The sequence below is a fragment of the Acomys minous genome (genome assembly GCF_964271855.1).
Source record: "Acomys minous genome assembly, chromosome: 3".
In the NCBI taxonomy this organism is placed as follows: Eukaryota; Metazoa; Chordata; class Mammalia; order Rodentia; family Muridae; genus Acomys; species Acomys minous.
In genome coordinates, this window is record NC_140485.1 from 45,282,485 (window position 1) to 45,294,927 (window position 12,443).

The 12,443-nt window shown below is 41.2% G+C and overlaps 1 protein-coding gene across 1 annotated transcript in view; it reads left to right on the plus strand.

Moving 5' to 3' along the window:
• Positions 1 to 8,740, plus strand: part of TRIM44 (tripartite motif containing 44) — a 99,491-nt gene extending 90,751 nt beyond the window's left edge. The window contains exon 5 of the mRNA XM_084774993.1: positions 4,227 to 8,740. Coding sequence (XP_084631119.1) covers positions 4,227 to 4,254 — 28 coding nt within the window. The 3' untranslated portion in view covers positions 4,255 to 8,740. The remainder of the gene's footprint in view (positions 1 to 4,226) is intronic.
• The last annotated feature ends 3,703 nt before the right edge of the window (positions 8,741 to 12,443 follow it).

The following is a 12,443-nucleotide window of genomic DNA, read 5'->3' on the forward strand; positions in this document are numbered from 1 at the left end:
CCACGAGCACAGCAGCTCATTCCCCTTCTGCCCAGCTGTGGGGATAGGTGAGGGGGTCTCATGGAGGAAAGCTCCTAGATCAGAGAGTCTGCCCCATCTAGCCTTCCTCCTCAGTGCAGTACCTCTTAATCTTTCTATTCTCTTGAATTGAATAATACTTTTAGAGAGATGGTTAATTAATAAATAGCCATGAACTCATCAAACACAAGTAATGCCAAATCAGATTAAGTATATTACATGTATAAGAAAAGAAACTCCTAAGTTTGTTAACTCAAGAGTTCCTGCCACTTCATTTATTTCTTCCTCTTACACCCTTTCAACTCTTGAGGACAGAAGCTGCAATGCTGAGCCACCTGTCTTTGTGGATTAAATCTTTAAAAACTGCCAAGGCTTAGGAGCTTTTGCATCCTATCCCCTCTGTCAGCAGGGTTAGGGTTGAGTATGCTGGGCCTTGTATACCTCTCCTAGTTTACATTAATAGATGCAACAGCAAGAAAGAAAGGCTAGCTCGGTATATGTAGGTCTGGGAAGAGGACACAGCATTTATTATACTAGCTGGTACTCCTTGGCCCCATTCTGTCCCTAGCCAGCGAAGTGCTAAATCTCACACCACCATCCCATTCAGAATTTAGGTGCTTCTGCTTCCTTTAACTAAAATGTTGTGGCCCCCTTGTCCACCTTTAAGTTAATTCCTGAAGGTTTGGGTCAAGTTTAGATAATTAGTAAGGATGTGAGTGCTAATGTCATACATGTTTTGTATGTTTTTTGTCAAAACTGGCACCACAGACTTACTAAATTTAAAGACAAAATCCACTATATAGTCTAATTCATAGATCCGTTTCTTATGCCTTACTTATCTAGCCAAATCACACTGTTAGATCCCATTTTATTTTTATCCTGTTCAAATAAACATACTGGTACTTTGTGAGTTTAACATTCTTTTGAGTTTAAATCTTAATGAAACATTGATAAGCATGTTACCTTGACTAACCCACAGCCCTCAGTGACTGGCTGTTTTCAGCATTGACGGGAAAAATTCTCCTGGAAACCTCCTTAGGATGGTCAGAACCATGAGACTTCCTGTCCAATCCCTCTATTTCCTTAGGTTTGAGTTCTCATTCAATAAAAAGATAAGGGCTAGGGAGATGATTTGATGCATGAAGTGCTTGCTGCAAATGCATGGGGACCTAAACTTGAAGCTCACATAAAAAACTGTGTGTGGCAGTGCATGTCTGTCACCTGAGAACTTGAGAAAGAGTGGTGACAGACAGATGCCACGGGCTTCCTGACATTTATTCTAGTTCAAATGGCAACCTTCAAGTTTAGTGTAAGACTGTCTCCAAAATAAAGTGGAAAGTAATAGAGGTAGACATCCAACAGCAACCCCGGGCCTCCAAATGGTCACATAGGAACACACACACACACACACACACACACACACACACACACACACACACACACACATTTTTTCTTAAAAACTTCATTATCTGAAGGAAATTATAATATAATAGTTTCAGATACCAAACAAAAGATGTCAAGGGAAAGTTAGGAGGAAGCAATTTTTAAAGGGTCCTTTTATCATGTATATTGCATAAAGTTTATAGTTTTCATTATAGCACTGTTAGCTATATAGCACTACAATGAGGAAACTGAGATTCACCCAAGAATTTAAGCTGCCCCTGCCCTTGTCCATTAGAAGTTAATACATCCCTTAAATGGACACCAAAAAGGTCTCTGTAACCTGCATCCCCAGTCCAGTTGTAGATCTGTGTGGCAGATGGGTGTTTCCGTGGAAGGAGATGGGTGCATGATTAGAACGGCTATGCTGCTTCACTTGAAGAAGATAGAGACTTTAGGGCATTTCAGATAAGAGTGTGTGAACATGCACTGGCTTGTGTAACAAGTAAAAGAAGAATGGAGAGGAGAGAAGATAAAGCCTCTCACTAATAGTTAGGGGTAACCCATCAGAATAGACCTTTACTCTTTTTATTATCACAATTAACAGGTTATTACTAAAACAATATGCTCCCTTGTTTCTTAAAAAAAAAAAAGCAAGATAATCTCCCCAGCCCATATCACACCTAAGCTGTGACATCTGTATGGGTGACTACTGTGCCCATTCAGCCTAATACACAGGACACAGTCAATAAATATTTAGCAGTTGGGGAAATCAATAAATATGTCAGAGCTACAAGGTCTCATGCTTTAAACTATGAGCTATTCTTTTTCAGGGAAGGGACAGGAACAGATCTCTCTTAGGTTAATGAGAATAAATTTTGTCACTTCATACCTCTGACCTTTTCCCTAATCTACTTCAAGATTTATAGTAAAGGACCTGAAAACTGGAAAAGAAATTGTGTATAATTTGATATTCTCAGTTTGGGGTTGGTATTGTTGACCTCTCAAAACTATAATGAAAATCGTGGCCTTTTTGAGACAAAGGGACACACAGACGAAACCGAATACAACTTCAGTGGGTTCATGAACCCTTTATCTCAAGAATGCAAAAAAGTGAACTGAAGCTTAAGGAAAGAGCACAGTCACCATCAGTCCCCTTATTTTAGAAGTAAGACTGACAGGGAAACAAAAAGAGCTTGCTCTGAACATAATACTGAGGGGGAGAATTTGGTACCAATTCTATCTGTGCTTTGATTGTGGCTAAAAGCTTTTTATAAAAGACCCTTTGTTTCCTTTGGGACAGATGCCACCAAATACTGCTCTAATGGCAGTTCTCTGGCCAGCTCTGCCTACATGTACCCTTTATCCCATGACTGCACAACCAACAGGAAAAAGAATAGAAATAGGGCAGAATTCTGGATCTGTCTTATTACTGAATTGGCTCTTCTGGATTCTAGAGTGTATGCTGGAATCTGTAGCCCTGCATCTTACGTATTTCCACCTTGGAAGTACTAGAAGCCCACCTCTAGAATACTTTCACTTAATGGTTTCTGCAGATGGAAACAAAAAACATAGATTTATGTAGACAAAGATAATCCTTTTTGAGAACTTTCCTAGGTCATAGCTGGGAACTAATATACTGCAAACCTTTTTTGTCCCTCCCAGCTTGAGATTTTAGACTTCCAGCCAAATTAAACCTTGATCTTGATGGCCCTAAGTTCCTACATCGCAGAAAGCTTTACTCTCTTCATCTGGGCAGTGTAGAAAATAGTAATTTTCTGGGATTGGAATGAGGAGTGATAAAAAAGATTGTGTAGACAACACCAAGTTCTGAGTATTTCTGCATTCAGGTTAAGTAAGCAGGAGATCCAGTTGGCTCATGTTCGTGTTTGAATCTATGACCTGTAGAGATGGATGAGGAGTGCCTAGGCAGGTTTGCTGTTTTTTGCCCTTCTATAAGTGTGCTCATCCCTGCTGTCTTTTTCCCCTGACCCTGCCTTCTCCTTGCCCCTGTCTTCTGTGATGGTCTGGTCCAGACCAGTGGTGCTTTAGTGGTGAGCATCTGAAGTAGTAGCCATGCCTTTGGGACTGTACACTTGGGTTTTGACACTGAAACACTTGACACCTGGAATCTTCTGGTTACATCAGTAGTGGCTGAGGCTATTCTTCTCAACCCTGTCTGTTCCTCCCTTTCTTTCTTTCTGTTGTTTTTAGAAGTCACTTTTGAGTATTCCCTCTATATTCACTATACAACTTCTAGATGTGTAGTCATTGGTAAAATAGTATTGATGCTACCCTTATATACTTCAGGAGAAAGGGGGATGTGTTAAGGGCAAAGAAGGAAGAACGGTCCACAGAGGATGATCACTGGGTCATGTACCTTGCTGGAGCCTGACTCTGCAGCATGGAGGAAACCTTGGCTCTGCCCACTGCAGAGTGCCATTGATTGCTTCCTCTTGTTTTTCTGGCCTAATAATTGGTGGCTTAACACCCACAGGAAATAACTCCTGATTTCTATCACCAGTTTAAAATTCTAAGTCTGATGAACTCTCTGCTCCTTTACTTGCCCATTATATAGTGGGCACTGTGTATATTACATGTGTTCTTATTTGATCCTCTCACAACCCAAGATAGTAAGGTTTTTTTTTAATTTTCATGATCATTGAATTAAATTTAGAAATCAGAAATCAAAGAAACGAAGACACTTTCCTGTGTCCCTACTGCTCAGTCGTGATAGTTAGGAGCAGCATGAGACTGTTAGCCTGTATGCTGTGTTGCCTCCCTTCCTGTGATGTCTGAACTCACCTGTTTCTCCTCTTCCTTTGTAGCGGTGCCAGTGAAGAAGAGGACACATGAAGACTCACCATTCCCCGTGGAAAACACCCCTTCCCTGTGTGTATGTGACAGTGTGTATGTAATGGCTTCTGATATCTGTGAAAGCTGCCCGGCAACAAACTTCTTCCACTGGATATGTCCCAAGATCCACAGCAGGCAAACACGTCTCCAAGGGACAGGGAGTTGTATGCATACTGGCTGTGTGCTTCTTGTTCTCCTGTGGTAGGTCACAGGAAGAGCCCCTTGGATCAACTTGGAGGGCTCTTCAGACACCCCCCTGCAATGGCTGCTTTGAACTTACTCAGGAAATCCAGTTCCTGGAATATTGGGCAAGTCAACAGTATCACTTCCTTAGGAAGGTTCTAGAATATCTTGAAATCAGTTTTTTTCTTACCTGCAAACAAAAAGTCCACTTTGTTTGTGCTGAAGCTTACAGCAAATGTGGCCAAATGGGGCCAAACTGACTCATTAGGCAGTCTCTTGTAGCCCTTTGTGAAAGGCATTAGGGCAAGTGGGTGAAAATCGGGCTGGAGAGAGAGTCCAGAGCTGGAAAGAAGATATTTTTAGCATGTGAAGTTATTTAGGACTTCAGATTCATAATTCAGTGCTGTGGAAATGGGAAAAGTGATTGAAGAGGTGGAAAGGAAATGATCTTAAGGAGTGGGGAGGGTGCTTGGGAGGAGGACAAAGAAGTCTGATTAAAAGTTGAAATCAGTGTTTCAGAATTCAGATTGCCCAAATTTTCCAAAACAGTCACTAAAGCATCTGATAAAACCTGAATTCCTGGGCCAGCTGTGTAGATGAATGGACTTGTCACAACATGAAAGGCTGGCGTGTATATTGCCAGGTAGGGATTGTCACTGTAAAACTTACCAGTTCTGCTCCCAGGTTAGCCTGAGGTGGCTTCAGTGCACTATGAGGAGAATCCTTGCTGCTCACTGGCTACCAACAAACATTCCCTCTGTTTACCATAGTTGGACTCCTCCCAATGCAGCAGGCCTTCGGTTCACCTTCCACAACCCTGTTCTCCCCCTCTTACGTATCTTGAGCAGGCATGCCCTGAGCTGGATTTCCTGGCCTTCTCCCACTCCAAGATCAGTTTCTTACAACCATACTTTTTGGGGTCATGGAGGCAGTTGTGTGCTAGGGGATATACAACCACAAGCTCACAAGCACCAACCACATCATCTTGAGACATCAGTTTTTCTTACCAAATGATTTGAAGTCAGGGGTTAACCTTATTTTTTAAGAAAGCAAACATACGTTATAGAAGAGAATGCTCATACACTTTAACTGTTGAAATAAAATAGGAGACCTGGAAGGTAACTCTTATTTGCAAGTAGGCAATGTATTCCCTCATCTCTGCTTGTGTGCTGTTTCCATGTTCACTTTGAGATTCTGTATGAACTGTATCCAAGCAGCCTTGGGGTTGCTGTTGACCAAGGTCTAGACTTCAGTGTCTCTGAGGCAGATCTAAGGAGTCTGCCCTGGGGAAAATCCCCCCTTTACCTGCCTGCCTGCCTGCTTGCCTGCCTATGACCTGTGTACTTATCACAAAGCTTTAGGGGCAGCTAATATGTGTGTATGCACACATGTACAGGATAGTTCTCAGGCAGAAACAACATGTGCTTACTGTAGGAGTCCTATTTATATCATCGTTCAACCCTGTGCATGCTATAAAGTGCTTTATTCCTTTGAGGCCAGAGAACTGCCATGCCTATATGCTCTAGATTAGGATTACCCTAGCTACTACACATAGAAGGATTTGGGGGCAGAGAGGAGTTTAAAATTAAAAGATAAACTTTTCCCAAGCTGGAGGCTAGTAGATGGCTTAGACAATTTTGGTGCTTTAATATACCTTGAGTTAACCTCCAGTGACATCCTGTTCTAAAAATATCCCAAAAGAATGACCAAAAACCACTCTAGAAAGAATATCAATCAGAAGATTGAAAAGATTTCAGAATTTGGAAGCTTGTGTTATCTTTCCCAATAATCATTGTTTGGTCTTTACATGTTGACCTTATATTGGCTTTCCACACCTAATTATGCTATTACTTTAAATCAGTATTTGGGGAATCAAAACATTTATACAGTGGTTATAAACAGAAATATAAAAATATTTGCCAACCTGTCTCTATATAAATTATCATCTGTCTGGAGTCCTCAAGGAAAGCATTTCCCTTTGCTTAGAAAGAGTTTCTGATTTGCTTTATAGGCTCCTGTTGTCTTCAGCACCTGATAAAGCTTTAACCAGGAAAGCTTTAAACACAGCACAGCAGCTCCTGCCCAGATCCCTAAGTTCCTAATAGCAGCATTTATCAGTGCAAGAACTAGGATGCTTTCTATAGTGGTACCAGCTTCGTCCTCAAAGCTAGGCTGCTGCTTGGCCTTGTGCCCCATGGTGATGAAGCGTCTTGCCTGCCAGGTCAATGTGAGTTAAAAGTGTCAGAGCTGTATGTGTTTTGACTGACTGTGCACAGCAGGGTCTACCCAAATCCATAGGGAGAAATCAAGCGATACAGGTGATGGATGTCTCCAAAATAAGTTGGTACTCATAGCAAGTCCTGGCTGCCTTCTGAATGTTTAGTTTTTGACTGCTTAGAAGGACTTTTCATTGGTTTGATACCACTATATCCAGGGCAGTTCCAACAAGTGCTTGACTTCTCAGCTCTGACAGCCAGAAAGAGGAAGTAACCTTATAATAGGCTGTGAACCAAGCCCTCTGTAGATGTGCTGGTCTGTACTTGCTAGGAAACACCAGAACCATTTTGAACACTGCTCTCCTGCTCTCCAGTCAGCCCTCTGCCCCAACCATGATCACCTACAGACTGAGAGAGAAGAAGAGGCTTTCAGTTCCCCAGTGCAGTATGCCCATTCACATTATGAATTTTCTCTCACAGACATCAAGATGGCCTTATTCCTCTACTTTAGTAGATGTTGTTAAGTATTCATTATTAACTTGAGTTTCCTTCTGGGAGCTGGGGGATCCTTTTCTTTTTGGTGAAACCACACAAAAGAAAAAAAAAGGGTGTGTTTGGCCTTCCAGAGTATAAAGTTTTCAGACATAATGAAAGTAATAGTAGTCTTCTAATTTTACTTAAATTTTCCTGCTTCATTGCTATAGAAAAGCAAATCTTCATGTTTTAGGAAACCCAGCTACCGCATTTACACTCTGTGAGAAAGTGCCAATTTGAATCACTGACTTTGGACTGTCTCTCTGTCTCTGTCTCTGTATGTGTGTGTCTCTGTCTCTCTGTCTCTGTGTGGGGTGTGTGTGTGTGTGTGTGTGTGTGTGTGAGAGAGAGAGAGAGAGAGAGAGAGAGAGAGAGAGAGAGAGAGAGAGATTTGTACACACACACACACACACACACCATATACCACTTAATTTTCTAAGAGTTAAGTGAAACTCAAAACAGCCCCTCGTGATCTTGTATACCACCATAAAGGTTTTTTTCTAGTCCTATGCAAGTGTAAACAGATCATTGGAGTGTGGGTGCTGGCTTTCCAGAATAACTCCTTTTTGGTTGGTGTCAACTATTAAATCACTGAGCCAAGATGACACCCCAGCCATCTTCCACCATGTGTAATGACACGGGAAATTTAGATGCCTTGTCAACATTTTGGTGACTTGGATCATTTTGGTTACTCTGTTTGGACCCAAGTGTGCAGCTACAGGACTTATAACCTTGTAGTGGTCAGAGGTCTAAGAAATCCTCTCTCCCCACAGAGAAAATGCCCTGCTGATTCCTGACATTCTACTGTCATGTAAGAGCTGTGCAGTACACACTTTTCAGTGAATTGGTTGCATGTTGACTGTGTGCTGAGCACATCTAGATTTTTTAAATTTTTTTTGATTGTTTGAAGCATTATAAATCAAGTCCAGCCCTGCCCTAAGAGAAAAGGGAGATTATAGATCTCATTGACTCTGCCTTCACCCAGCAGTGTTTCTGAGGTCCCCACACTATGGAATTCCAAGAGTCATAGGAGCCAAGTATTTCCCAGATAAACAGGAGATCATTAGGATTGCTTGGTCTCACATTACCATGTGAGGCTGAGAGAACACCAGAACAAAGGCCAGAGTAGGAAAGTGAAAATTAATGAAGACACTTGGAGATGCACTGGTGGACAAACAGCCAGAGTCCATGCTGGCCTTGGTATGGCTTTGAGGGGACCACTGACTTATACTTTATGGAAGTTAAACCGGACCAGTCTTTTTACAGTGACAAGCCACGGCGCTTGAGTGGGTAGAACCAATGAATCCATTGTCTTTGGCCTGTTTTCATGTGCACAGTCACATTCCCTCCTTGGTCATCTCCCCCTCTTCCTCCTTTTACACTAAACAAGGGAACACTCAATCTTTCAAGGGAATCACATATCTAAGTTAATGTTTCAGTATATCATTTTCATACTGTAAATTATTTTGTAAGAGAGATTTACTGCTATCCCAGGATGTTTGGACTTGGCGCCCCTGTGCATTTGGAAATCAATAAACTATTACTGGAAATACCATTTGTCTCTCAGAGTTGTGCACAAAGGACTCTGCTAGGTGTAAATTTTCATGACGATTTACATACTTATCTGTGGTGATGCTGGAGATGATGGTGTTTGTGTTATTAGATGTGGGGACCCAATTTACTCGAGACTTCCTAAAGGACCTTAAAAGACCTCTAGAAGGTGGCAGAGGGTAGACCAGAGGGTGTTAGCTGAATACGTATATTATAAGGGAAGCAGTGTTTACTCCTGTGATCTTTTCAAATACCACTTACAGCTTTACAACCATTTATTTATTTATTTATTTATTTATTTATTTATTTATTTATTATGTATGCAGTGCTCTTGGCTGCATATACACCTGCAGGCAAGAAGAGGGCATCTTATCACATTATAGATGGTTGTAAGCCACCGTGTGGTGGCTGGGAAGTGAACTCAGGACCTCTGGGGTGCTCTTAACCACTGAGCCATCGCTCCAGCCCTAGCTTTACAACTTTGATTAGCTAGGAAGGAGATCAAAATTTAGTTCTTGACAAGTGCTCTTTGAAAATAGCAACTAACCAGAACCCTTGAGTAAATTATAGTTTAAGCTAGCAGAGCCATTTCTGTGAAACTTTAAAGGTACCTATTTAAATATAATTGATGAGCAAATTGAGTGGTAAGTAAACTCATTTCCGTCTGGCTTCTAACATAGGGCCAGCAGTTGTGCTGAAACCTGGAATTATGTACTCAGGCCTTCAGTAGCCAAATGTGAAGATCAGAGATGCTGGAACTATGCAAATCTGAAAATGCAAGCCATCCCCAAAGCACAAAATGTAATGCTTCAAAATGCTAAAAGCTACTGTATGTTTGTGAGCCCTGATCTGATTAATTTATATCCAATGTGTCTTCATTAACCATTTCTACATGGTACTATGAGAACCTGGGGGAAATTTACAGGATGATGAAGTCACTCAAGGTCACCCAATAAGTGAAGCTGGGTTAAAGCCGCAGGGCAGAAGACTGTCACATTATGTCCCACTTCCTCCCCAGTTGCTGAGGGCATCTCCTCTGGTCGGGGTTGGGAAGGTGGCATTGCCAGGCACTGTCGCAGTTGGTAGGCTTCAGCATTCAAACCACAGTGTACGGAAAGGTCTTCCTCTCTGCTTCCTCATGCCAGTATCTCAATTCCAAATTCTGTTGCCCCTGCCCTTCTTGTTTTATTACCTTTCCTTTAGACAGCTCCTTTTTAAAAAATTGATTGTTTCTTGGTTCTGCTTACATGTAGCCTCATTTCCTTTAGACTCATAAAAAGTGAAATTGCAGCTTGTCTGGAACATCTCCTGGTCTTCACAAGACGCCAGAGTGAGATATGTTCAACAGAAAATCAGGCTACCGGTCTTTGAATAAGAGAGAGCAATGTCACAGCAAATAAATGAGAAACAAGACTGTTTGAAGTCATTCGGTGACTGCACCAAATGTTTGTTTTAAGTATTGCAATTTCTGGTGTTAAAACATTTATTTTTGTTAACAGTAATAGCTACCATGGAGTCAGCTCTTTATCTGGGCCAGCGACTCTTCTAGACTTTTCACATTGCCCTATTTAATTCTCAAAACACTAATACTATTGTCTCTTATTTTATAGCTCAGAGATATTTTAATAAGCAGAGAGCCAGGATTTAAATCAAAGCTAACAGATTACAGTGTCTGTTCTTCACTCCCAGCCATACTGACTCCACCTGGTATTGATAAATAATATCATGTTGGCCCTGGCACTCCCTCCATATAGTTAAGCCTTGAGGCAAATACATTGGGCTTTTACTAGCCCGTACTTTTTGTACAGCCTGGAAAACAGGACAAGTGAGAGAAGGACTAAAGACAGCACTGTAATCTTCTGGCCCAGAGCTGCACTTTGAGAAGGAGATACCTACTAGACTTGTTTTATCATCTTCATTTTAAGGCCATAAATAAAGTAATCACTGAGAGACAGCATCAGGACTGCTTTGACTGTGGACTTAGACTCTCCAAAGTCAGTCAGCTCTCATACAGAGTCTGTAGTTTAATTATGCATCATGATGTCTCTAGCAGCGTGATACAGTCCTGCTTCCTATTTTTGGGAAAGGGACGGCAATAGAGACTTCCTGTTTTACAGTTCTGTGTTTGAGATGGTCACAATATGCCATTTGCCATATAAAAATGGATCACAATCTTCATGCTGTTTGAGGTTTCAGTCGCTACCCATTTACCTAGTCTTAGCCATCTGATAACTTCATTTATTTGTAGTTCCTGAACACAAAATCCAAACAAACGGTTTGAGAATGAGTAATTGAGACAACTGGGAAAACCCTGGCAGAAGTATAACTCATTGAAAAAATGACTAAAACCTAAGAAATAAGCAGCCAGGCCTCCGCCCAGTGGAAATAATAAATACCAGGAAGCAAACATGCAAGAGAAGCCATACATCCAATAGCAGGCACCTGCCCGGAATGTCTGTCCTCACTTCCCATACAATTCTAAATATTTGATTAGATTCCAAGTCTACAGAAGATTGAATTTATGGAAGGGAAGCAGTCTTCCAGAGAAACCAAATGCAAGGAAGAAAAAGAGTGACAGCAATAGACAAGACAAAAATGTTGAGTGAACCAGGGGTGCTCCAAAACATTATTTACCTAGGATGCTTGGTACCAAAAGAATCTCATTGTAGCATATTCAAAATAATGACTGAGCAACACACACACACACACACACACACACACACACACACACACACACACTATTCAAAGGTAAGTATTTGTAGAACAAATATTTTTAAATGCTTATAACAACAGATGGTTTGAAAGAATGGATGGAAGAAGGAAAACCTCCCTGAGATTAAAAGGAATAAACCTTTGACAATCCAGAACATTTAGCTAAACAAAATGTATATCCACTTAGCTGAGGTTTCATTGTTCCATGAGACTCTTGTGATCAAAGAGGTTTTTTCCCTCTGGCTTTATAAGTGACTTTCATGCTACAGTGCTTTGCATAAAATGGCATGAACAATAGAAGTGCCAAGTTTTCAATGTGATGAATAAAACTAATAACCAGAATACAGGTCAAATTCTGCAACAACAAATACTGCTATTATAAAAATCACTTAGGCATCCCTAAGCCCCTGTCAATTGCCCATTTATTTTAGGCAATGGTCATTACAACAAAATCAGAAGTATAATAAAAAGAAGCTAGACCCTTTCCGCAAATTGAGTGTAACACAATTTAGCCTGTAATAACAGATTTTCACTACTATTTCTCCAACTCTGTGCTGCAAGAAGAACCAACCTATGTCAGCACAGTACCAGCCTAGAAACCTGGTGGTTAGTTCTAGAAGAAAGAATTCAGAAGCAAAGTGAACATGAAGTTGGATAGCACTCCCTCTGTAGAGAATTTCGTCTGCAGAGCCATTTCTGACCTTTTTTTTTTTTCCGGGGTGGGGCGTGGTTGAGACGAGATTTTTCTGTGTATCCTTGGCTGTCCTGGACTCGATTTGTAGATGAGGCTGGCCTTGAACTGACATTGATCTGCCTGAGTGCTGGGATTAAAGGTGTGTGCCACTATGCCTGACTTTCAACCTTTTATGTTGGAACCATCAACCAAAGAGTAGTTGACTTCTAATCCTGGTGGAGTGTATATACTAAGTCCTGATTCAGTATGTCGCATGGGTCACTGAGGACTCGGGGCAACTTGGCACTAATCTGATGACC